This window comes from Megalobrama amblycephala, linkage group LG11 (assembly GCF_018812025.1).
Source record: "Megalobrama amblycephala isolate DHTTF-2021 linkage group LG11, ASM1881202v1, whole genome shotgun sequence".
In the NCBI taxonomy this organism is placed as follows: domain Eukaryota; kingdom Metazoa; phylum Chordata; class Actinopteri; order Cypriniformes; family Xenocyprididae; genus Megalobrama; species Megalobrama amblycephala.
Genome location: NC_063054.1, coordinates 35,737,636 through 35,763,463, shown reverse-complemented (window position 1 = coordinate 35,763,463; position 25,828 = coordinate 35,737,636). Strand labels below are relative to the sequence as shown.

The following is a 25,828-nucleotide window of genomic DNA, read 5'->3' as shown; positions in this document are numbered from 1 at the left end:
ATTCACCTGACTGGAATTGAATTCATTTGCTTCTTCTTGAATACAGATCATAATTGATGTGCATTTGCAATGCCAAACTTATGGATTTGACACAGACAACACCTTATTGATTAATCAATCACATATTCAACTTAACCTGCTGTAGCCAAAAATTCTCACTCACCTGCTTTTGTTATGCTAAATAAGTGGATTTTACAAGAAGTCTTCTCTGGCTGACATTTTCTCTCAGGCTTTTCCTCATCCTTTGTCTGGAGATCTAGATTTTTAAAATAAAGGCTGGAGGAAAGTATTTGCTTTACCTCACTCACAGAGAATGGAGACACCAGTGAACTCATTCAACTTAAAATACTGAGAAAATAATGAATGAAAACAATCATATGAAATGAGAGAGCAAAAGCTTTATTTGTCGAATTATTTATTACATTTTATTCATTTCAAAACCATAATCACGATGCAGCTAAACCTTTGCAATTATTTGGACAAAATACATTTTCATTGTGATGGAATACATTTTAAATGTAAATAAAACATTCCGAAAAAAAGCCTGATGTGGGATAACCCAAACACCACAAATCATTAACCGCAGAGAAAGACCAACATGTTGCACCAGAAGGCTTTACAAAGTCAATAACTGACTGACAGATCGATGCGAAGCTTTTCACAAGATAAAAGCGATTCACAATCATATTCACAATTTTTGGTAGGAACCCGCTGTCTAATCTCAGTAGCTACTGAGGACGTTTCAATAATCGACGTTAACGAACGTAGCCTAAATAACAAAATAACACAATCTTGGGAAAAACCCAAACATATAATTAGCGTAGGCTATTTATTTTTTACGAGTCAGTTTGATCAGTTTGGGCGGTTCTAATGCATGTGTGACGTTCAGTAAAGTTCCGCTTCAGCCTTCTCTCCTTCAACTCGACCTAGTTTACGCGGCAATTAATTAGCCTAGCCTAGCCTACATGTTCATAACATAAAATGCAAGTGAAAAACCAAACAATTGGCATTTAATCTATCTATTTACACAAACATTAAGTGTTTTAAAGAAATTCCATTCTGAGAATAGATTATTTCTGAAAGCAATCTAGTCAGACTGTTCCAACCCAAAGGTTTATTATCATAAATATACACCACAACTTTGTTCAGATAAAACGAAGGTCTAAATATATTCTTATACGCATAGGCTGTTGATATTAGCCTATAGTAGGCTAATTATTGCTTTTGCAGTTGTGTACCCAATTATGAGTCCAACCACACATTTGGTTCACTACCTGTGAACACGGAGACATACCTTCGATACAGACAAAGCTAATTAATTAGCTACTGACTTACCCTATAACAAATACTAGGCTTGTTCGCATTTTTACAAAAATAATAACATACGCAAATAATAATAGGCCTAATATATTTTTTAATTCTACTTCGTGAATAGTTTTTAGTAGTGAGGATGTCCTGGATGTCACCAAAATGAGTTTTTCCTCAGATTTAGAGCTGCGTAAACGTCTACATACAGAGAGAACTTTGAAGGTCTGGTGGGAAACATGTTTGTGAAGATTACTATTTTTTACAAGTCATTGTACAGACGCTGGACGAACCGAACCTAACGAATCTGGATTAGATTGACTTTCTGGCCTCTTTTGATGGTGTACAACATGAACTCAATCGATATTTATCATGTTACTCGTGCGCCATCTTGTGGCTGGTTTGTGTAATGGCAGTGCAATGGTTACGTTCACGCATACATTGTTGTAGGATAACTTTTAAATGATAATTTTAAAATATATATCATTTTTAAAATTCTAGAATATAATTGCTCATATATATATATATATATATATATATATATATATATATATATATATATATTTTAAAGGTTTGCACATTTACACTAAAACAAAACCAAATATTTTTTGTTTGTCATTGTTTCAATATTCTCAGCTTTATGTTTTGCAAATATGACGAAAAATGCCAGAGATGTGTGAGAGTCTGTGTGTGCTCATGTGTTTTTTGTGTTCTCTGAGAATTTTAATGTGTGATTATGTTTCAAATTCAAATCAGAGTCTGTGCAGAATGAGCCTACTTTCTCTCAAACTGTTTGGACATCTGTCATGGCCTCTAGACATGCCCAGAGTGAGTGTTTGTGTGGGTCTGGCACTTTCTCTGTGGCAGCGGGGCTGCTGAAACATTAATCACAGATTATTTTCACTCATCCATACGTCAAGCAGCATCTTAATGGCCAATGCAACAGATCTGAGAGCACTTGAAACTGATATGAAACTGGGTCAAGATCAGTGAGCTCAGATAGTCTCTCAGTGTCAGGGATGAAAATGTCCTGTACGCATTTAGTTTCTCATTCTGGAAAATGTTAGGAGATGTAGCAAAAATGTTGACAATGCAAATTAATCGCCAATAACAAAATTTACAAAATGGAAAACTGTGTATTACTAGTGACCCAGTGACTCCTTGTGCAGGAAGGAGGAATAGTTCCCTAGATGGACATAAACTTTGTATGACTGTCTGCAACTTGAACTGTCTGTTCTTACTGCTGTATCTTATGTAGTTAAATAAATTACTCTCTGATCTTTAGAAGCAAGATTATAATTTAAATGGTAAGTGCTTGTGTTGAATTTCTAACTTACATTAGGCCTACATGGTTTATCAATTACAATCTTTTTTTTTTCTTTTTTCTTTTTTTCTTTTTTCTCTTATATGCTGTTTCATAAATTGTTTTGTGTTGCACACCTAATTGTTTTATTGTTTACATTTTGCAGACAGTAGACTATTTTAATAACAGGGTCCCTCTATACCAACCTGCTAGGACTGTCACAAAAGATTAACTTGTGCTCATAATATCAATATAAAATATAATAAAATATCAATTTTCGGTAGCTTTTCAAACTTCAGGGTTTGTTTGTGACTACAGAAATTCATAATAAAATATGAAATATTAACTGGAGTAGAAAAACGTAGCTTTTAATTAGCCCATGTCTTCCCTGCTTATAACTCTCAATATATCATCTATATTTTATATATATATATTTTTTTTTCCGTTTTTATTTTTTATTATTAATTTATTTATATATTTATTTGCAGTTAAATACTTTTTTAACGCCATTTTAGGTAAGCTTTTGCTCTTGTCTAATGTTAGTCTTTGTACGATAGCCTAGGCCTTTTTTTTTTCTTTTTTCTTTTTTTTGCACATTTTAAACGCAATTTTGCAGAAATTATGTTTGATATGTTTGCATCACGGTAAAACGTTGTTGCCAAGTGTTGAAGCGAGAGTATGCAAGTGCCCCCGCCACCCCACCCCCAAACAATACAAAAACAAAACAAAAAAAAAACATTTAAATATTGATAAATGAATGTCTTATTCCCAAAACATGTTTAAAATCAGTAAAAAACTTAATTTGCTTCAGTGTAAATTCATGTTTGTTTTAATTTCATTTGCTAGTTGATTCAGGCCATTGTATTTTGATAAAACTAAGTTCAGTACCACTTTAGTAACAGTTCTGTTCGCTGTGATCACTTGATTCGGTTTAAAATGAGGCTTTTCTCATTTAGCTGACTGTGAGAAGTGTTTGCCTCAATTCTGATTTTCAGTTATTAATCGCGTTACAGCGTAATTTAATTATTAATTTGAAGGAAAAAAGTACTAGATAAAAAACGCCTGTTACAATTCATTTCAACCCACGTAAGGATAAAATACATTAATGTTTTACAATCAAATAGGCACATTTACCTGGAAACCAGTTTGTATACGACGTCTGAGTCAACAGTTTCCAAAGGGCGGAGCTTAGCGAAGGCTCAGTTACAGGCAGGTATTCAACAGCGGGGCTGGGACTAAACTCTGCAGGAGCTGGGTTGAACACCGCGGTCCATTTGGATGTCAGATATTTTAGAAAACAGGAAGTATTATGGTTACATAAAGTTTAACTGTTTGACCGCAATTCAAAACCTCTGAAACGTTTTGTTAATCTATTTACACAGTCAAAACCTCAACCTGAAACGTGCTTTTTGTTAACTCCTCAAGTACTATTTGTTTGACAGTGACCAGCAGGGGGCGCACTGGACTGACTCTCTGCAGTATAGGGCGCGCAGGCCTGTAAGAGGCAGCTGTGGACATCTGACCTCGCTCTGTTGCGATTGGCTTCGAGGTAATGTTTGCTTACAGCACTGACAGAAATCTGATAGTTGTAGCGAAACACTGAGCAATCAAAAACAACTCGTTTCACTTATTCAGTGAATAAACAGTTGCACATAGGCTGGTTAACCTTCTATATATAGAGAGTTTACCAACCTATCTTGGCCTTTTTCAACTGTTATATATATTACAGATGCATTGATATATCGGCCAATAATCGGTATCGGCCGATAAAAGCTAATTTTTACACTATCTAAAAACAGCCGATAGTCTGGACCAGTTTATCCTGTCAATCAAAAGAGGGCAGGAAAATGCACTGAATTTGTGCTCTGTCTAAAGAAAATGCTAAGAAACCAGTTTTGATTTTCAATATTAATAGTAATTATATGAATTAATAACATTCAGAAAGTTAAGATATATCAATTTAATCTTCAAAATTTAGTTAATGTGTGTTAATATTAATTTGAGTAATGCATTTATGTTTATAACTGATGCCAGTTACTCTGAAACAAGTTGATGAAATGAAGAGAATAAAGTTTTTATTTGCGATTTTTTTCCCAAAATATATTAATTAAAAATATAATGATTAATTATAAATTATAATAATTTAATAGAAGTTATAGAAGGCAGAACCCCGAAATTATCGGTATCATTATCGGTGTCGGCAGATATCACTCTGAATAATCGGCTATCGGTAACAGTGGAGAAATTTAGTATTGGTGCATCTCTAATATATATATATATATATAAAACCTCTGAACATGGAATTTAAAGGAGACAGAATAAAAAGTAGCCTAAAAGCCTAACCTAAAATAACCATTAGTTTTATATATAATTTTAGAAGTCATTCTATAATATATATATATATATATATATATATATATATATATATATATATATATATATATATATATATTATAGAATGACTTCTAACATTATATTATAGAATAGAATATATTATAGAATGACTTCTAAAATTATATATAAAACTAATGGTTATTTTAGGTTAGGCTTTTAGGCTACTTTTTATTCTGTTTCCTTTAAATTCCATGTTCACACGTTGACTCAGTCCTGTAAAATGGCAGACTGCGTTTGTTAAACGTTCATTTCATCTGCAGTTGATGATGGAGCTGGAGTTTCAGCGAATCCCCCCGCAGCAGGTTTACATACAACCCAAAGTCAACACACTTAACATTAGACATTCACTGTATCAACGCCGTTACAGCACACACTCTGCGAACACAGTAAAAGGAATCAGTGATTTTTCTATGAGCTTTACGTTTTCAGTGAGTGAGTGAGTGAGAGAGAGAGAGAGGGAGAGAGAGAGTTGAGATCTTCACTCTTCACATGAATGCACTCGTTATACAGGGATCAGCGCGCGAACATGCTGTGGAAACTGGTGGAAAATGTCAAGTATGAAGATATATACGAGGTAAAGAGAAGACAAACTGCATCCACATTTGTGTTTTTTTTACTGTATGGTTTATTTATATAACGACAAAAAATACGTTGTATTTTATATATTTGTCTATTTTTTATATGGGGTTTATGTTGGTTATTACAATAATGAAGAAAATCAAAAGATAAAATAATTTTGTCATATTTACTTAACTCGGTCTTTTCTATTATTTCTTGTATGCAATTTTTGTAGCTTATTAATTGTAGTAATTTTAGCAGGTAACCTTATTTCCTTTAAAAATATATATTTTTAATTTGTTTCCAGGAGAGTTTTTAATATTATAACTTAGTAACGTAGTAATGATGCAATTTGTAAAATAAATAAATAAATAAATGCTTTTTGTTTTAAATCGAGGCACTTTCAGTATATTAGTTTTTATGTATTGAATTAAGTATTTTAAGAGTTTAAGTATTAGCATAAAAACAAAAGAAAAAATCTCAATTATTATATGCACTGGAAAAACTTCTCGCATTATTTTTTTGAGACTGTGCCATATAGATTTATTAATAAGAGAATCGCATCCAGAAAAGGAGAGGACGCAGAGTCACGCGTGGGAGTCCTGTGGATTCCCCTGAATGAGCTCGAGCTCGTGGGAGAGACTCGTGGTGGTTTTTGGAAAAGCCTCGCGGGATGCCGACCCAGAGAGTCACACATGGCTTTTCTCTCACAGTCACCGTCACGCGTGTAATTAAACACTTCGACCCCAGTCCGTGAAATCGACCATTATACGAGCTGTTTAATGGGGCACCATTAGTGGAGGACTTTAAACTGTCACCCGGTGCAAAAAACAAAACAAAAAACAATTAAACCATTTTCGGACATTTAGTTTAAACCACGATGATCCATCGAAAGGGCTTTATTATATTAGTGCAGTGATGTTACCGTGAAGTGAATGTTTTGTGTTGGGCCTGCTTAAACACTCATGTGTTGTGATGTGAAATAATAAGAGCATAGTTTGGCTAGTTAGTGTTTATGTTGTATAAAGACTCTTTTCCCCAAATTAAGTTTTTTTCATCAGATATAAAGAGGTAAACTGACATGTGGCTTCTTTTTCTAAACTCAAGAAGTGTCTAGCATTAGTGCCCTATGGTGGAATCTGAATTTGCTATTGTGAGTTTGGGTTGGTACGTGTCTGAATAGCTATAGTGAGTATGATGTAGTGGTTATAATGCATATTAAAGTATGCGAGTATGCTTGTGAAGGAGGCCTCTGTCCATCTGCCCTGTTCAAAGCAGCTGATTCCGGAGATTCGTTTGTTCTGGCTGGAGATAAATGGACTCTGCACACACAACAATAACATAAAAGACAACAATAGCAAAAGAAAGAGGTCTGGACCCGTGCATGCCGGACCTCAAACAGAGAGGGGAATAAAACAGAGCACGAGTGTTTCCTCCTCCTGAATGAACGTCACTTACAGCAGCAGCGCCTTCACGCTCCGCTGCTCCCCACTGCTTTAAGTATTCCCGCAATATTAGAGGAGTCATGAATAACAATTATTCTGAGGAGGTGTAGCGAGGCGAACGGACGGAGCACTGCGCACTCTGGATCAGAACGCCGGATCGGGAAGAACAGAACCGAGACCTGGAGCAACAGGGTTCTCTAGGAGAAGTCATTTGAGCTGAAAAAACAAGTTTTTGCTCCGCGTGTTGTCATGAGGAGTTGAGGAAGGAGCGCGTTTCTTCAGGCGAGCGTGTGTCGTGTTGTCGCGTGTCCCTCTGCTCTTATTCCGCCCAGATGTTAGTGCACACGTATTCCTCCACGGTGAGTCTGAGAACAACAAGAAAGTATTTTATTGTAGCTGCGTTGTAAAACGCACTGTGGGAAAGGCGGCGTTTTGCGAGATACAGATGCAGCTTAGTCGCCTGTTTAATTATGCGTTCGCCCCAGTGTGTGGTTATACGTTGTTTTAGATGTTTTGAGGAGTTACTGCACATGAATCAGTCAGAAAATACAAATATTTTGAAATCTTACATACTTTCTAGGATCACCGCGGATGCCTAAATATCCTTTCGATAACTATTGTTGGATTCGATCCAGCAGCTAGACATCCAAAAAGTTCATTATTGTTTTTTAAATAGAACATTAAGGTTTGCATAGGTTCGCTTGTAATCGTGTTTCTATTCTTTTCTCGTTTGAAGGACCGCCATGATGGGGTACCGAGCCACAGTTCCAGACTGTCCCAGCTGGGTTCGGTCTCTCAGGGTCCGTACTCCAGCGCTCCGCCGCTCTCCCACACACCTTCCTCGGACTTCCAACCGCCGTACTTTCCCCCGCCGTACCAGCCGCTGCCGTATCACCAGAGTCAGGATCCGTACTCACACGTCAGTGACCCGTACTCTCTGAACGCTCTTCACCAGCCCCAGCAGCACCCGTGGGGCTCCCGTCAGCGGCAGGATGTGGGCTCGGAGAGCGGAGGTTTACTGCCGCAGCCTCGAGCTTCTTTACCGCAGCTCTCGGGTCTGGACCCCCGGCGGGACTACTCGACCGTGCGCCGACCGGACGTGCTGCTCCACTCCACACATCACGGGCTCGAGGCGGGGATGGGCGACGGTCTGTCCCTTCATGGCCTGGCGCACGGCATGGAGGATGTGCAGGTTGGTTATGATTTTTGATTTTTGGCTTGGAAAACAACCTCTTTTTGGGGATAGAAATTCCACAAATACGTGGAATTAATAATTTAGATTTTTTTTTCTTTTGCAGTTAAGATAAGCTAATAATTTTATTTAACGAATTAATTTAGTTTTGATTATTTTTTTCATCTTGTATACTACTGTTTTACAACATTATAATATTATTGAGTACAGCTTTATTATGACAATTCTGTATTTTTTCAGGGTGTTTTCTGACCTGTTGACATTTTCGTTGACACGCTAAACATTTTAACAGATTTCATTCTTTCCTGAACAATATGAATAAAAGGAGTCTTTAGCATGCATATGTAGCAGCTTAATATTTAAAATATCCTAAAGGCTAGCTTGTTATAATTTGTTGTCGTGGTAAACACATAAAAAATTAGACTATATTTTTACGTTATAACTAATAATTAAAACCATTACATTGCGGCCTGCGTTAAGAAACACTGTTGTTAACTGAAAAAAAAAAATTGTTGCAATGGCTAAAAATGAAAACATCACAAACAGCAAATCTGTTAAGGCTTCATCTGGGTTCACATTTCTAACCATCCGTTTTTTGATCAATATATCTCTGCACACATCATATCTAATTTCGTCAACTGACAAGTTTATATAAATTTTAAGGCAAGGCCTGTCCCCGTTCAGTTGACTGGACAATGACTGTCTGCCTCTCTTCCCAAAATAATTATAAAACCTAACGGACATCTAGCTTTTTTTTTTATATAAAAAAACCAAGGGAGAGTTGTTTAGAATTTATTATTTTGTTTCAAATAAATCCAGATGAGTTTACGTGTCATGTCTAGGCAAAACCATTAAGAAAACTCATCCAGAAAACATAAATGGAAAATTGTAATTCTGAACGATTTGTTAAGTGAAAATAATGGTATGAGACCTCAACTTAATTTTAAAAAGCAAATTTTTAATTGCAAATGTTAATTATTTGAATCCGAGTTTTCCCCCCTTGAAATGCACTTTTATTTATTTATTTATTTTTTGGTGCAATCCACTTGTATTTTCTTAAGTAAACAGAAGATTGTTGTCCTGAAGTTATCTGAATTTTTATAATTGGCTGTGGGTTTTGTTCAAACGTTAAATGCTTTCACATTACAATGTCTTTTTAGGCTCTGGAGGACGCAAACAGCGGGATGAACATCCTGGATCAGTCAGTCATTAAAAAAGGTAAATGAGAAAATGGCTGGAAGATATATTCTAGTACTGTATTTATGTGATAATGTCATATTTTCAATTATCGGCTGCAACTTTTTGGAAAACGTTCTGATATAAATAATCACTGTTTTATGGATTTAGGGCAAAAAGTCATTTCAGGTGAATACACCTTAGCACACCCTTTTACGCATGCGCTGAACCACCTCTGGAATTCAAATGATGTCACCTGCCTTTTCTCTTACCTTTGGACGCCCAGTCAAAGCAAGCGGAATTGGAGGCCATTGAATATTATTTTTAGGATCATATAATCGTACTATTAGGATCGAACAAAGGATTTCGAAATAAATGTACCCTTGTTGTAGGTGTAAGTTATTATCAATTGTCTCTTATTTTATTACAATCCAGATGTAGGCCTATGTATGCCTAAATTTTCTACATTTTCTTTGGACAAAAAATCGGAAACATGACTGTGTAAAATCGACATTTCAGTACCACTTTGTTGACAGGCTATAATTTCTCCACGGAGGTTTTGACATATTTACTCTGAGATAAGGCCTTCATGCAGTCATAAGAGCTCCAGCAACACTCCCTGGGCTCGTGTTAATATTTGTCCGTTATGAGGGACGTTTGCCGGTAATTTAGTTAACGGAACACGGGCCTCCCAGAAGAGACGGCCTTTAAGTGGCCGCTGTGATGGATGGTTTTCTGAGCGCAGATCTCGTGAGCTCGTTTAGAGCTCGTTTTCTCTATTATCCCCTGTAGAGATCTCCGCGGGCTCGAGCGCTCGTTACCCCATTAGCGCTTAAGTTAGTAGACGTCATTTGACGGTCAGCTTGTGACAGTGTGTATCGGGGGGCTGAAAATAAGTGGTTAATGTTATTAGCTCGTGTCCATCGCCAATCGATAACACAACAAATGAGCTCAGTAGTTTTGAAATGCCAATGTGGAAACAAAAGATGATAGGAAAGTGTGACTGAATTGGAGGGGAAACCAAAGGAAAGCACTAAATATTACTGCCTGGCAAGATTTGTAAGTGTAATGCTAGCATCTCATTCACGTTGTTGGAAACTGTAAATGCTAACCGCACAAACTGGACCATGGATCAACATTCCTTTTCAATTTAACACCGTTGATGACAGATATTGGCAACATGCTTAGATGACATCATTAATTAAATAATAATAATAATAAACTGTAGGCTTTCCGCGCTGTTTATATTTGTGGACAATTCTGGCTTGCTTTCTATTGTACGTGGAATTAACGTATGAAAACAGGAGCACGCGCTGGCAGCTCCGGGCGCGTGCGGGGTGACCCTGACCAGCCGAGGGCTCGAGCTCACGGCGCTTTCATGTGCCAAGATTTCACATTACATAATATTCTCACAGGCTGTCTGTAACTAGTCTAGACATTGTTTTAAAATAATAGCACCTCTTGTTTTATCGCTGGTGTCATTTTACGAAGCAAATACACTATGTAAAGCGGTCATCATTCCCAAACATGAGTAGGTCTATATTAAAGGACGTAGCTTAATTTTCTGTTTGATCCTCTCGCACAGTTCCAGTTCCTCACAAGAGCGTCGCTTCTCTGATGATGAACAAAGACGGTCTAATCGGCGGGATCTCCGTGAACGTCAACGAGGTCTTCTGCTCGGTGCCCGGCCGCCTGTCGCTTCTTAGCTCCACATCCAAATATAAAGTGACGGTTGGCGAGGTCCAGCGGCGCCTCTCTCCGCCAGAGTGCCTGAACGCCTCTCTGCTTGGCGGGGTTTTGCGGAGGTGAGAACATCAGATCCGCCAGAATCCAAATTATAACCAGTGTAGAGGTCAATGCATTAAAGACAAAACGATCTTACAATCAATTTGAAACTCAACATCAGGGTTCTGCTGTTAGCATTTTCTTGACTTGGCGGACCTCTTTTTGAAAGATTTTTTTTATTAGGCTTCTGCCAATATGTCTGATTATGAATTATAAATTTTCATGGTGTATCTTTGCTGTCAATCGTCATAAAACATAACTAATTGTCCATTTTCCGATCAGAGCGAAGTCGAAAAATGGCGGTAGATCACTGAGGGAAAAGCTGGAGAAAATCGGCTTGAATTTGCCCGCGGGGAGACGCAAAGCAGCCAATGTCACTTTACTGACGTCTCTAGTAGAAGGTAAAGCAGGACATCTGATTCTGATTCCCCTGTTCACTGATTCTTTTCTTCATATCCTCGATGTTTACTATTTGGGAGTTTAGGCCCATCAAACAATCACCAATTCTAATGGAAAACTAGTTTTCGGAACGTTGTAGGCCTAGTTTATCTGTTTAATCGTGGATCTCGAATAATTTTACAATTTAAGCCTAAAATGAAAATTTGGATTTACGAATGAACCACGATTATGATAATTGAAATTTTATTGCTTAGCTTTAGAGTTATTGCTTAGTTTTAGAGTTAGTTTCTATAATCTGTTTTTCTTATCTTCCTTAATGCAGTGCAAATAGTTAGATGCAAAAGCACCGAAGCAAAATTTTACCCAGCTAATTTCATATAATTATTGTTGCGACTGTCTTGTTGATGCTGCACCGCAATTTTTCATTTGTTTAACAGGCTATCTCTCCCTCCAGTTCAGTTGCAGCTACGGCTGTAATTTAGTAGCCTATAAAATATTTTCTGCGAAAATGTGGTGTAGTAATTCCTTTTCACTATATTGTATTTATTTTTCATTTCCAGGAGAAGCTGTTCATTTGGCTCGGGACTTTGGCTACATTTGTGAAACTGAATTTCCTACAAAGGCCGTGTCTGAATATCTGAACAGACAGCACACAGATCCAAACGAACTGCACTCACGGAAGAACATGCTGCTCGCCACAAAGTACGTATACTTCATGTCACAACGTGTTTGTTGCATGTTTAAGTGATATTTATGCCATCGTTGCTTTCTTTGGAAGCTGGTAACCGCTTGAGCAAATGTGTAGCCACATTTCGAGGTGAATGTGGAATCCATCACGGATTGCTGGGGAGTGTGTCGTTTTGATGGCTGTCCGCTTAGTGCCTGGTGCGTTTTGACACGTTTAGCTGGTTTCTAATGAGGCAGTTCAGGCCCAGCAGAAACACGCGTCTCTTATCAATCTCAGCCTGGCACCGAGCTAGAAACTCATTATATTTAAGTGAAATGTTTCAAGTCTTAAAGTGCCAGCTTTCCCCTTGAAGTTTTGCCTAAGGTCATCCCTCCTCCCTCGCCTCTCCTTTCACAGTCTGTCTGTCAAAGTCCCGTCAGTCAGCCCGCGCCCCCGCCCCTGCACGCGCCTCGGGCACTCGCGTTCTGTCGCTCTGGAATGAGAGAGCGAGAGAGAGGCGCGCTGCGCTCTCCCGACTGGACAACAAGACTGTTTGTGGTTCTGAGACGCGAAAGCGAATGTGGGTCAAAATCTGACAAGCCCAGACAACTGCAGATGCCGCAGCAGGGCTCTGCAACACTGCCAGTTGGAGGCATTTGAACTGTTTGTCACAAATGACCTTTTAGAGATTGAAGTGTGATCGTTTGCTCAGATTCTTATTTGAGACTACATTGCACCTCAACGCATTATTATTATGAACACATTACACAAGTACTTTTTGGTACATGCTGTTAAAACGAAAAGAATTTAATATGAATTCATGTTTTTTTCATGCATATATTCAAAATGAATCAACTGTAAATGACTTCAACGCTGCAAGTTTTAAAGAGCATAAAATATGAATTATTGTGACATTATTATAGGATCTTTACTTTGGTCACACTAGATATTTAAACTAAGCAGACTGAGACATGTGGAGGTCAAATGTTGAAAGGTCATTAGTATGTCAGGCCATCTGGGCACATGGCTAAAAGTTCTGCCTGTATTTTTTTTCTATATGATTCCCCAAAGCAAGAAAGGCATGAATATTTAGTGCACTACCTCTTTCAGGAAGTGAAACATGCTGAGAACGGAATATTCTGCTGTAATGACAGATAAAGACACTCTCCCAGTAGACTGGAAGTTAAATTGATGGCTTTATTCTAATTGATGGGCTTTCCTCTCAGAAGCAGAAATATGCAGACTTTGCTCTGAGGATTTAAAGTTCTGTATCTCTTTTCTTATGTACGAACATAACTCTGGAGAGTTTCATTTAAAGTAGATGTTATCCTTTTTTTGTCCATTTTGTAGATTTTTTGGGAGGAGACTTTTGGTCACAATGTGATTGGGGGATGAGAAATGGGTCTTTTACCCATGATTCCCAGGGACACAACAGAGCTACTACCACCATTACTAGCCTGAACCTGTCAGAGCACCTGATTCCTAAGTGTTTTCTATTACTCAAGATAATTAAAAATGTCTTATCTTAAAAATAAAGGTTCCAAAAGAAGGTTTTGATGCCATAAAAGAACCATTTTTGGTTCCCCAAAGAACCTTTCAGTGATCTGTTCTTAAAAGAACCATTTTGAATAACATTTGAGAACCTTTTTCCACTATAAAGAACCTTTTGTGGAATGGAAAGGTTCCATGGATGTTAAAGGTTCTTCATGGGATCATCAATGCCAATAAATAACCTTGTTTTAAAAGTGTAGGCAATCACATCTTCATTATGAGAGACACTGAGATGCACAAACATGCTGATATATTGTAATCTTTGATCTGTGAGAGTCTGACATATTGAAAGTTTTCATGAATTATTTTCTCATTTGATCAATTTCATCATAAATGTCCAAATGCTAATTCATGGATGAGGGTTTTCAGAGTTGCTATACAGTAGCTTTGATATTATGTATGAGATTCTCCTTTATAATCAATATTTCACACAAAGTTAAAAGAATATGTAGATTTATATATAAAGAAATAAGGAGAAATATCCATGGGAGTAAGTTGACAGCTTCTGTTGTGGGCTTTTTAATGGAATCAGGGTTGGTGTCTGTTCCATTTGACTGTTTAATTCAACTTATGACTTAAATTCATTTCTTGAAAAATGTATGCTGTAATCCATGAGCGAGCAGGTCGCTTTTCCTTAACTGATACAGAAGATCAAGCACGAGCCTTCTGATATGTTCTGATAAATGTGAATGAAGAATTTGTCATGCTTGATGTGCCAAGAAAAATGTCACGACATTCTCTGATTGGATCACAGCTGTGTAGATGGTGAAGGAATTGGATAGGACACAGTTAATACTAGTGCGACTATGATTGATCCTAAAACCCAGCTGACTAGTCTTGTAGGCAGAGCATGTCTAGACCCCACTTGTCCCATTAGCAGAATGTTGTGCATTTATAGGCATTTTAATTCAGCATTATTTTCCTACAGAATAAGAAATGTAGTTCCTCCAGTGACCTTGTGCAGACACTCAACATGAGACAAGCAACAATACATATAACAATATTCACGATACATACAGAAAAAGGACAGCAAAAATTTTTTTATCTCTCAGCATATATGAAATTTAGAGCATTATTACAATCTTTAAAAGAGCATTATAACTTTTCCCTCACTAGCCATTGTAAGATTTACACTTAAAAAGTAAGGTTCTTTTTTGGCATCTATGGTTTCATGAAGAACCTTTAACATTCATGGAACCTTTCTGTTCCACAAAAGGTGAAGGATTTTTAGATTATTAAATTTTCTTTTCACCAAGTTCTTTTAAGAACAGTTGACTTAAAGGTTCTTTGGGGAACCATAATGGCATCGCTGTAAAAACCCCCTTTTTGAACCTTTTTTTTTTTCAAAGTGTACACTTAGAAAACATATTTAATATATAAAAATAGCCTATTATTTTTTATAATGAGAAATGTCTTAAATGATTGCATAATACTTTTACATTTATTGGGTTATTTTAATGTTTACGAGCTGTTTAATTCATAAAATTCAATAAAACTAAATTATTTAAAACTAAATCCATAAAATGATCACATGATAACCTCTAAAAGGTTCTAGATATGACATGCCTGACAGAACCCTTTAAGGTTCTATATAGAACCTTTTCTTCTAAGAGTGAACAGAATTAGAAAGTTCCTCCAGTGACCTTGTGCAGACACTCAACAATAAACACAACAATACCCACAATACACTTAAAAAAAGAGGATTTTCACAGTGATGCTGTAGAACCATTTTTGGTTCCCCAAAGAACCTTCAGCCAACAGTTAATAAAAAGAACCACTTTTTTCTTAGTATGAAGAACATCTTAATAATTTAAAGAAACGTTTCCTTCCAAAAGAACCTTTTGTGGAATGCAAAGGTTCCATGGATGTTAAAAGTTCTTCATGGAACCATAAATGCTAATAAAGAACCTTTATTTTTAAGAGTGAACACTACATACAGAAAATGAACAGTATACAGTACAAAAATGTTATCAGACAGCAACTAAATTTAGTATTTATATCTTTTCCATCAATATTCACTGTGAGACATACAAATAAGTAGTTTTTGTTCATAAGTGTATTTCTCCAATTCTACATTTAATAACTATAGTATCCAATAAACTCTCCCTCCGGCAAGATTTCCTAGTTATTAAACAGAAATTATGGATTGTCTTGCGATAATGGAAACCAAGAAAATTCTGGACTTCATCTTTGTCTCTCTTGTGCAAATATTTGTCAAAGCGTCATGCTACATCTGATGTTCCATCCATACAACAAAGACTGTCAGACCATAAAATACACATATACTTTGCATAACTGCAGCAATTTATTACAAATGAAGTTCTCAGTCTGATTATTCATATACAGATTACAAGCCAAATTTTAAACTCTGTTTATAACACCTTGGGCAACATTTGCTCGTCTATGAAAATGCAAGATAGAGAAATGAACGGCAGGTTCTATTATTCCTTTGGATGGTCTGTGATTTGGATTGTCTCTCTTCCTCTCTTCTCAGGCAGTTGTGTAAGGAGTTCACGGACCTGTTGGCTCAGGATCGCACTCCATTAGGAAACTCTCGGCCTACGCCCATCCTGGAGCCAGGAATCCAGAGCTGCCTGTCACACTTTAGCTTCATCACGCACGGTTTTGGTTCTCCAGCCATCTGCGCCGCCCTCACGGCTTTGCAGAATTACCTGACTGAAGCCCTTAAAGGCCTCGACAAGATGTTCCTGAACAACCCCACTTCCAACCGACACACACCTGCAGACGGACCCGGCTCCAAAGGCGGAGAGAAAGAGGAAAAACACAGGAAATGAACTGTGGAAATACGATATCAAGGAAGGAAAGTCGTTGGAGATGTTCAGAGATTCTATAAACTCTAGTTTTATGACATTGCGTTTTACATTCTGGGTTGAAGGTGGAGAGTGGACGACAGATCATGGGAAAACGAAAGGAACGATTGACTGGAGGACATGAGTCTGCTGTGACACGTTCACCATCTTCATCTCATTCGTGTGCGAGTGTGAAAACATTCAAGGAGTGTTTGTGAGTGTGTGTGTTTTTGTGTATAAAAGTTTGACATTTTACATGATGTTAGACGCAGGCTGTCCTTTACACACGTGCTCATGAATCTGATACCTAATATTTGAGTGTTCGTCGGTGTAATGGCCAGCACACAGCACACAGGTTTGCTTGGGATAATGTTGGAGACACTTTTAACTACTATATTTAATTATACTTATTATACAGAATTATTGGTGCACACTTCTGCAATATTAAATACATTCCATTCAGCCTTCGCCAAAACTACAGTACAACAAACATCTGTTCATAAAAGACAAAAGTGGCTGTTAAGTGAAACATTTGCTCCATTGCTTGAAAGAAAGACAAATTATTCTAATATAGGAGATTTTATTGCATTTATTGCAATGAAATTGAGTGTTAGCCAAAAAGAGGCTGTAAATGTGCAACAACAAAGAGTCATGCTAGTTACGGTCCAGTCCATCACTGATGTCACATCCATAGTATGATCTATACTTTGCATAATCACAGAAGTTCATTACAAGCGAAGTTGTCAGTCTGATTATTCATTTAAAGATTACAAACCAAATTTTAAACTCTGAGATTTAACATATTCTTTCAAACACCTCGGGCAATATTCAGAAAAGCTTGCTTACAAAAATGCAAGAAAGAGAAATGAACATGAGAGCAATTTTGTATTTTTTGGTTGTATTTCTTTGTATTTGAAACTGCTATTGCTTGTGCTGTCTTGGCCATTTGGTTGTGAAAATGTGAGGACATTTTCAGTTGCTTTTAACATGGCAATCATCTTAGCTGACCAACTGAATCACAACTGGGATTTCATCTGTTGCTTATGTATTTTTTTATTTTTTTATTTTTAAATATATACTAACATTTACACAGACTTAAATCAACACAGACACAGAAAACACATTTTATGGCCTAAATATGGTTTATTTGTTTTACAACCCTACATCAGCTGAATGGAAGCTTGCTTTGACCGTGGTGTTGACAGCGTCAACAAAAAAAGACTTTTGAAAACAGACATAAAAAGGTTCTGCATATAACTGAGGTACATAAGGACAGGTGACCGCGCGTGCTGGAACGCGGCCACGCGCAGCCTTTTCGCGCTTGCCTCAACCGGCGTGGGCGCGCATTTTCTCAGTCCCGCAAGCTGGATAATAGCCTGTCTGTCAAAGTTAATATTTGGTTTACTGTGTGAGAAAGGTTCTTTTATTTATGTTTGTATATATTTATTTATGCTTAATTTAATGGGCGTTTGTACATAGGAATAGACTGGGTCGTCTATCTGTGACTGTCTCTGTGCGTGGGTGAACGCTTGTTTTAGATAGCATCTTGTATTTTTTGTTTCATAGATACGGTGTTATGTGGTGAAGGCTAGAAGTTGGTTCTTGTCTGGTGATTTTCATTTACCTCGAAATAAGAATAAAACGTGTGTTTTATTGTAGGTGTTGCTGTTGGTTAACTCCTTGTGTTCTTGTTTCATGCGTTAACGTGACAGTTCAAAGACGTTTATTAAAGTAGTTTTAATAAAAAAGTGCATACATCCAAAATAACTAAAATTAAATATCAGATTAAAAATATGTTCACGTAGTCCTATCATTAGTAATTATTTTATTCGCATGAAAGTTAATTTTCAGTCAGGCAATAGTAGTCTAGCATACAGGTGACATCTTAAAGGCTAACATTGGATTTGCAAACGATATTTCATTTTATTTCAGGAAAAACAACCATTAGTTTTTTTTTTTTGTTTTTTTTTTTCTTCAATTAGTAATTAGCCTACTGAATTATTTCATCATAAACCTCCAATATATAAATGCTATGTAGGCTAAATGTTTTCTTTAAAGATAGCCTAGCCTCTCACGATCTTGTTCCTTGGATATTTCTTTTGCTATAGTTAGCATGACTGCAACAGAAGTAACTGAAACAATGAAAAGCTAATATGAAAAATAAATAAACTGCAGTCTATTAAATATCAATGATGTGATGTCATAGTTGTATTAACAATATTAGATCACAATATAACTAGGCTACTTTAGTCATAAAGCGTTGTTTACGGTTCAGCTAAAGATGGAAGGGGCCATTTATAAAAATAGCCTATTAAAACGTAAAAATCGGTCATTGAAAGTCTTAGCCTAAAATTATTGTGAATATGCTATTATTATTATTATTATTATTATAAACATCTCGTAATATTTTCATTATCACGCTTACTTGTAATGCAATCAGCAGAACGGAAATCAACAAGAATCGTAAACGGAAATGAGAATTCTGATTCTGCATCTTCCCATCTCGTTTAAGGCAAGCAAAGAATGCTAAAATTGATCGAAAACAATCCCTTGAAGGCGTGTGTCCGCGGTCACGGCAGTAAAGTGAACTCATATCCCGGCCGCAGGTCAGACCCCCGCGCGCATCAGCTCGCGCTGGTGTATTTAATGCGGAGGAGCGCGTGGCCTGCGGGTTCCGTCGCGTGACTCGTCATGCGTGAAGTATTGTGACCCAGGTGCAGCACCCGCATGTCCGCGAGCGACGTGGATCTCTACGAGATTCAGAGATTTCTCTTCAGCAGAAAAAGAAAAGACTAGCCTCGCTCTCACCCACGGGACCTGAAACAACACAAGCCGAGATCTTTCATCCTTCTCTCGAACTCGGTTCTCATTACCTCTAAAAGAAAAAAAAGAAAAAACCCAAAACAATACAACAAAAGCCCATAAGACCAAACCCATGTCTAATATCACTGATTTTTATACTCAATAATACTTATTGACTTTAAACAATAGCTGTTTTTAATCATACACATCTAAAATCAGTAGGCTTTTCCCCCAAAGCATAAAAAATAAAATGTGCATCAACAAAATGTCCTATGGGAAAGAAAAGCTCCCTGATTTTATCAAACAACTGATACCATTTCCAAAGTTGTAACTTGCAACTAAACATTGATGATTGGTTGTGAGCAGGGTAGGCTATATGTAAACGTTAAAAATTTCTCATTAAAAATCCATTTTATCCTTTTAATTCATGATCAAAAGAGGGGCACAAAGGGATGAAGACAATGACAAGACATAAAATATCGAATGTTTGATACATTTCATGCCTGAATCGGTCATTAAAATGGACCTGAGGTGAAAGAGACTGGCGTCCTAAAACTAAAGGTTTTAAAAAAGTCTCTTTTCCATCAACATATTTTTTTTTTCGGGATGAGATGACGAAGAAGAGCTTTGTCTGAACGCAGGTCCCTGTGCTCGCTGTCACGCAATGGACTGTAAAAATGGTTTATCGAGACACGCGCCGGGCGCGCGTAATTCCTGCTCGAGGCGGGATGACCGCAGGCAGCGCGAGCCTAACTGATCAACCTGGATATTTCATTATTCATTAATTTACTGTTTAACAAATCCCGCTCATTATCGCGGGAGCGGCTGGCAGGATCCGCAGTTGGTGTCAGGCGTGGAGAATTGGGCCATTTGATCCTGAGCTGTTTTTTTTCTCTCTGTGTGTATTATTATTATGGGCTATTCAACATCCCGAAACAGCTCGAGATCGTCATGAATAATAAGCAGCGCGCGAGCTTGTCAAAGCCCGTTGAGCGTGACACAGCCTGTGGATAAAATCGAGGCGTTTTTAATATAACCCCCACTTCAGTCACTATTTGGAAAAGACAAAACAACACGCTGATAAACAAACGGAAATATGCGATTACTACGGCAATGACACGCGTCCACTGTGGACGAGAGGGACATCAAAAGCAAAGTGTCTCATCAGACGGTTTAAAGGTTCTGTAAGCGATTATTTTGAAATGCCAAACACATGCTCTTCTACCCGAGATACCACTGAAATAAGTGCCCTGAGATAACACACCTGCCTCTGTGAAAGCTCTAGGCTCTGTAAACAACAAAAACTCGGGAAGCGGCCCGCCTTTTTGTAGCCAATCAGAAAACTTTAGCCAATCATAAAGGCGCTCTATCGCTGTCAATCATTTTGCGCGCCTTCGTATGTTTGTAATGATTTGAAGAACGTATTTTTAGCAACATGGCGTTTGGTTAAAGGGATACAGGCAGTTTAATTCAAGTGTGGTCTAAGTTAGCAAAACGGCATTTTAAAGCACATTTAATAATACAACACAACAATAAGGTTAGGTTTTGTTATCTTTTGCTTTGACTACAGTGTCTAATGGGTCACAAATTGACCCTTTTCACACGTCTGGGTTTCTCAGAAGCGGAAGTCGTCATAGTTGGTGAAATTCCATGGCGGTCAATGAGAGAATACATTAAATATATATTTTTTTTGTGTTTCCGTTTGCTCAAATAGCAAAAGAATAACTCAACAACAGTGTTTTCACAACTTTCAAAAAGTTGTGACAGTAAAATTGAAATAATAGTAAATATTTCTCTTCTGACTGCCGTTATCAAATTTTCCTATTTTTGAAAGTTGTGAAAACACTATTGTGGAGTTTTTCTTTTGCTATTTGAGCAAACGGAAACACAAAAAAATATATTTAATGTATTCTCTCATTCACCACTATAGAATTGTATCCAACTATGACGAAACCATGAGAAACCCGGAAATGTGAAAATGGTCTATAGGGTCTATTAATAGCAATATAAATTGACCAACAAACAAATGGCAAAATAAGTGGTAATTTGTTCTAATCACCTTAGGTTTTGCAAATCATCTTAGGTTAATTGCAAATGTTCTTGTGATGAGAATCATATGTTAGTGCATGAAGTGAATAAAAAAAATCAAAATACCATTTAATCAAGTCATTTAGGTTTTTTGTTTACATTTAAATAGGATCAGATCACAGCATAATAAAATAACTTTCAACAAATTAAAGTGGACTTTTTATAATATTATTGACAAAAATATCACACTAGTAGCCTAAATAATGTCCAGAGACCATCCCTTAAGAAATGGCTGAAGACCATAAAACAGGCACTTAAAAAAAAACTGCTCTCATACATTGTCACTTCTGCTCTAGCTTCTGCACTGCTCTGATTTACATTTGAATCTCCACTATTATTGACTCCTGTATGATAAACTGCTTGTGAGTTTCCTCATTTGTAAGTCACTTTGGATAACAGCATCCACTAAATAACTCAATGTAAATGTAGGCCTCTTGCAGTAGTGAATGGTTAATCAATGTCATGTCATCTTTCATTAACTGAGCATGATGTCGTTAATGGTTGTGGCGTACAGTATCTGTATGCATAACTTCAGTTGTGTTTAACGCTTCATTGAATCAAAACACCTCCCATGACCTCCTCCTGTACCGCTGCTTTTACCTCGGCTCTGCATCTTCCTTCCTTCCACACTGAGGTTCAATGACAGTTTCAAAGCCAAGAACATATTGAGGTGTTCACTCCAGGTAATGTATGTGATTTGAGATTCTTCAAGCGTTACTTAAGTTTTGCATTGAAGTTAGTTTGTAAGCAGAAAGAGAGAACAGGCTATAAAGATGTTTGTTTTTTTTGTAATTTTCCAATACGATTCTCCAGGTAGCAAACACAGACTCATAAAAATACACACGCAGTAATGCCTACCAAGGCAGTATACTGGTTTTATTTGATGTGTGTTTGTGGTTTTGCCTCATTGGGTTTGTGTGAGTAAATGATTGATTATGTTCGGCTTTGATGTTTCCTCTTACACACACACACACACACACACACACACACACACACACACACACACAAAATCATAAACAAGCTTATAGTCTTTTTCTCCTCGAACTTGCTTTGGGAACTTGTCATTCTACTCAGCATCTCAACTGATAATACAAAAGTTCCTCTCTTGAATGTCAAATAACTTTGTGGAATTAACAGGAAATAATTAATTACTTAGCCCAAAAATTCCAAACACTAAAAACTTGTTTTCCATTGTGGATCCTGAAACATTTATGGCATTGAATTTCCCATAGGCCTTGGACTGATTTCTAAATATTGTGCACACAAAATCAAACTGTCTTAAATAAATGTTTGATATTTTTAAAAAAGATAGAAAAACTCTAATAAATAAGAGAAAAAGTCAACTCCACCAGTTCAGTCTAAACTAAATGAATTTCTGCAATATACTCTGGGATCTTTAAAAGTAATTAAATGACCAAAATGGATAAATGGATGCTGTTGAATTGACCAAATGTATTATATCAGGTCTGTGAATGTATGTTTGTACTTACATGTATGTTTGTGAGTTAGCAGCTGGTGCTGGTGAGACGAGAAAAACAGGTCAAGGTTATGAATCCAGAAAACACTCATTCTTCTCTGTAACGTGGACATAATCTGAGTTATCACAATGTAAAGGATTAGTGTAGGCAACAATGAAAAGGCTGTCATCATTTCCTCACCCTCATGCCGGCCTCCAAACTCCTGCTCTTTTCTATCCAACGAAGGCATATAGGATAGAATGGTACTTTATTTAATCCCTGGGGGAAAACTGCATTACAGCACACATAAATCGCACAACAGGAAAAACAACTAAATGCAATATAAAAATACAGAAAGAGAAATACACTTAAAAATCTGATGTAGGATTTACTTTGAAACAATTTTCACTGAGAAAATGCTAGTAAACATCACAAATAGGTACAGGTAACACATTGAATTAAATGTGACATTTTGAAGTAGAAAGACTGAAATAGTATTTTCTTGTAAAACATACTCCAATAATCTTTATTTGCATCTTCAAAAAAATCATTTTTTATGTGGACAGTAACCAGGGGCAGCTTCAAAAAGGACCAAAAACATCAAAAGATAATCAGTGAATAACAACTTAAATTTCCGTCTGCTTATGATTTCAGAAGACTGTGCAAAAGTCTTGGCCATGTCAGTATTTTCTACCCCAAAAAGGGTTTGAAGCCAGTTATTTATATCTTTTGCTGTAGTGTGTCAGTAGGAAATATCAGTTCACGTTTCTAAACATTCATTTTGCCATTAATTGTAATAATCCAGTGAGATAACAGCCGGTGCTCCACACTGAGATCTGATCTCACTGTCATCAAATCTGTCTGTGATTACATGAAGAAACAAATGAAACTGAGACAAACTAAATCCAGAAGAACTGTGGCCGTGTCTCCAAGATGCTTGAAGAAACCTTTCTGCAAAGCTACCTGAAAAACAATGTGTACAAGTGTACCTGGACAAAAGCTGTTAGGGTGATCACATCAAATATTGATTTGATTTAGTTAATAGAAGTTAATTGATAAATAAAATCTATTTATGACAGTATTTTTGAAAGCATTCTCACTTTACAGCATTTTTACACAAGTGCCTAAAACTTCTCACAGTACTGTAGCTTTGCAGGAAGGTTTCTTCAAGCGTCTTGGCCACAGTTCTTCTGGATTTAGTTTGTCTCAGTTTCATCTGTTTCTTCGGATTTGATGACAGTCAGATCAGATCTCAGTGTGGAGCGCCGGCTGTTGTCAGACTCCTTGTGTATTCAAAAATCTCACTGCATTATTACAATTAATGGCAAAATGAATGTTTAGAAATTTCCTACTGACACACTACAGCAAAATATATAAATAACTGGCTTAAAACCCTTTTTTGGGGGTGAAAATACTGACGTACCTAAGACTTTTGCACAGTACTGTATATATAGTGCATAAGTCCTATGGACTACTTTTATGGTGGGATTTAGATCTTTTCATCTTCATGGTCATTTTTTTCCAATGCAGAAAAGCACAATAATGGAACAACATGATCATTTTTTGGGTGAATTATTCCTTTAATCTACAAACAAAAAGAGAGCTGTTTGAGTTCAGAACATGTTGCATGTTTCATGTCTCACCTGCACTTCAGGTGTCTCTAAGTTTGCTTTATTTCTCTTCAGGCATAGTACTTCATTTCCCAACCTGCACCAATGGACCTTCTCCACCCCCTGAAACATAGACAAATGTGTGTGTGTGTGTGTGTGTGTGTGTGTGTATGTGTGTGTGAGAGAGAGAGCCTGCAGGTCTAACTAGCTAATGCATTGGTGATCTCTCTCTATAATGTCCCACACACACTCTCTGCTCAGGATTTAATGGCCTCTGTGGGTGGTGGGGGGAAATAAAAATGAATGTTCACAATATAATATAGGCCACTGTTTGAATAAGTAAAATATTATCCTTGTGCTTATGATGAGCTTTATAGTGTTTGTCTGGAACAGTCTGTTGAACATACAATTACAATTATAAACTCTGATGAGATGAGCAAACCCCTCTCTCTCTCTCTCTCTCTCTCTCTCTTTCTTTTGGCTTTGCTGCTGTGACCTTGTATGCTGACTAAATCCATGCCCTTGGCTACTGTTATTTACACATGGATGAACACACACATACACACACAAACCAAGGCACTTTTGGAACTTTAGCTGGGTGAATATGTGATGTTATGTGTGAAAGCACATGTGGATGTAGAACAACAGAAGTTTAATAATCAAAACCTCTTTTTTGGGTCCTTAATTAGAAAATAATTAATAAATAAAATTCATAAAAATGTTTAAACTAGTGGCCTAATATATATATATATATATATATATATATATATATATATGTCTATAAAATAGTTTGTTAGTAATGTTAGTAATGAGTAATGTAGTTTGTGTAAAGCAGTACCAATTATTTGTGTGTGTGTGCGTGTGTGTGTGAGAGAGAGAATGCTGTTCTTTTGAACTTTCTAATCATCAAAGAATCGTGGGGAAAAAAATCAGTTTCCCCAAAATTTTAAGCATCACAACTGTTTTCAACATTGACAATAATCAGAAATGTTTCTTGAGCAGCAAATCATCATATTAGAATGATTTCTGAAGGATCATGTGACACTGAAGACTGTAATGATGCTGAAAATTCAGCTTTGCCAACTAAGGAATAAATTACAATTTAAAATATGTTCAAATAGAAAACAGTTATTTTAAATTGTAATAATATTTCACAATATTACTGTTTTACTGTATTTTTGATTAAAAAAATGCAGCCTTGGTGAGCACAAGAGACTTCTTTTAAAAACATATGGTGCTCATTTAGATAGATATTTAATGGTCATGGTCACTGGAATTGTGATTTT

At 36.8% G+C, this 25,828-nt stretch overlaps 1 protein-coding gene and 1 long non-coding RNA gene across 4 annotated transcripts; one reads left to right on the top strand and one right to left on the bottom strand.

Moving 5' to 3' along the window:
• Window positions 1-3,846: 3,846 nt before the first annotated feature.
• On the top strand, window positions 3,847-18,243 carry tfap2b (transcription factor AP-2 beta). 3 transcript variants are annotated; one of them, XM_048207741.1, is made up of 8 exons: window positions 3,847-4,157; window positions 5,513-5,576; window positions 7,742-8,197; window positions 9,358-9,415; window positions 10,959-11,178; window positions 11,441-11,559; window positions 12,118-12,259; window positions 16,270-18,243. In XM_048207741.1, the coding sequence occupies exons 2-8, from the start codon at window positions 5,529-5,531 to the stop codon at window positions 16,568-16,570; spliced, it is 1,344 nt and encodes a 447-aa protein (XP_048063698.1). In that variant the 5' UTR covers window positions 3,847-4,157; window positions 5,513-5,528; the 3' UTR covers window positions 16,571-18,243. The 3 variants fall into 3 exon arrangements, with proteins under 3 accessions (XP_048063698.1, XP_048063697.1, XP_048063699.1); XM_048207740.1 differs by lacking the exon at window positions 3,847-4,157 and having other exon boundaries at window positions 5,277-5,576; XM_048207742.1 differs by lacking the exons at window positions 3,847-4,157; window positions 5,513-5,576 and adding an exon at window positions 6,404-7,364.
• Window positions 18,244-18,390: 147 nt separating this feature from the next.
• Window positions 18,391-25,177, bottom strand: LOC125278514. Its single transcript, XR_007187160.1, has 4 exons — window positions 24,576-25,177; window positions 23,134-23,222; window positions 22,966-23,050; window positions 18,391-19,402 (listed from the first exon to the last, which is right to left on the bottom strand). It is a non-coding gene; the product is annotated as an uncharacterized LOC125278514 (long non-coding RNA).
• Window positions 25,178-25,828: the final 651 nt, after the last annotated feature.

Coding starts and splice junctions, on each gene's coding strand:
- tfap2b (XM_048207740.1), top strand. CDS start 5,496: ATGCACTCGTTATACAGGGATCAGCGCGCGAACATGCTGTGGAAACTG. Junction 8,198..9,357: donor ACGGCATGGAGGATGTGCAG/GTTGGTTATGAT, acceptor ATGTCTTTTTAG/GCTCTGGAGGACGCAAACAG. Junction 11,560..12,117: donor ACTGACGTCTCTAGTAGAAG/GTAAAGCAGGAC, acceptor TTTCATTTCCAG/GAGAAGCTGTTCATTTGGCT.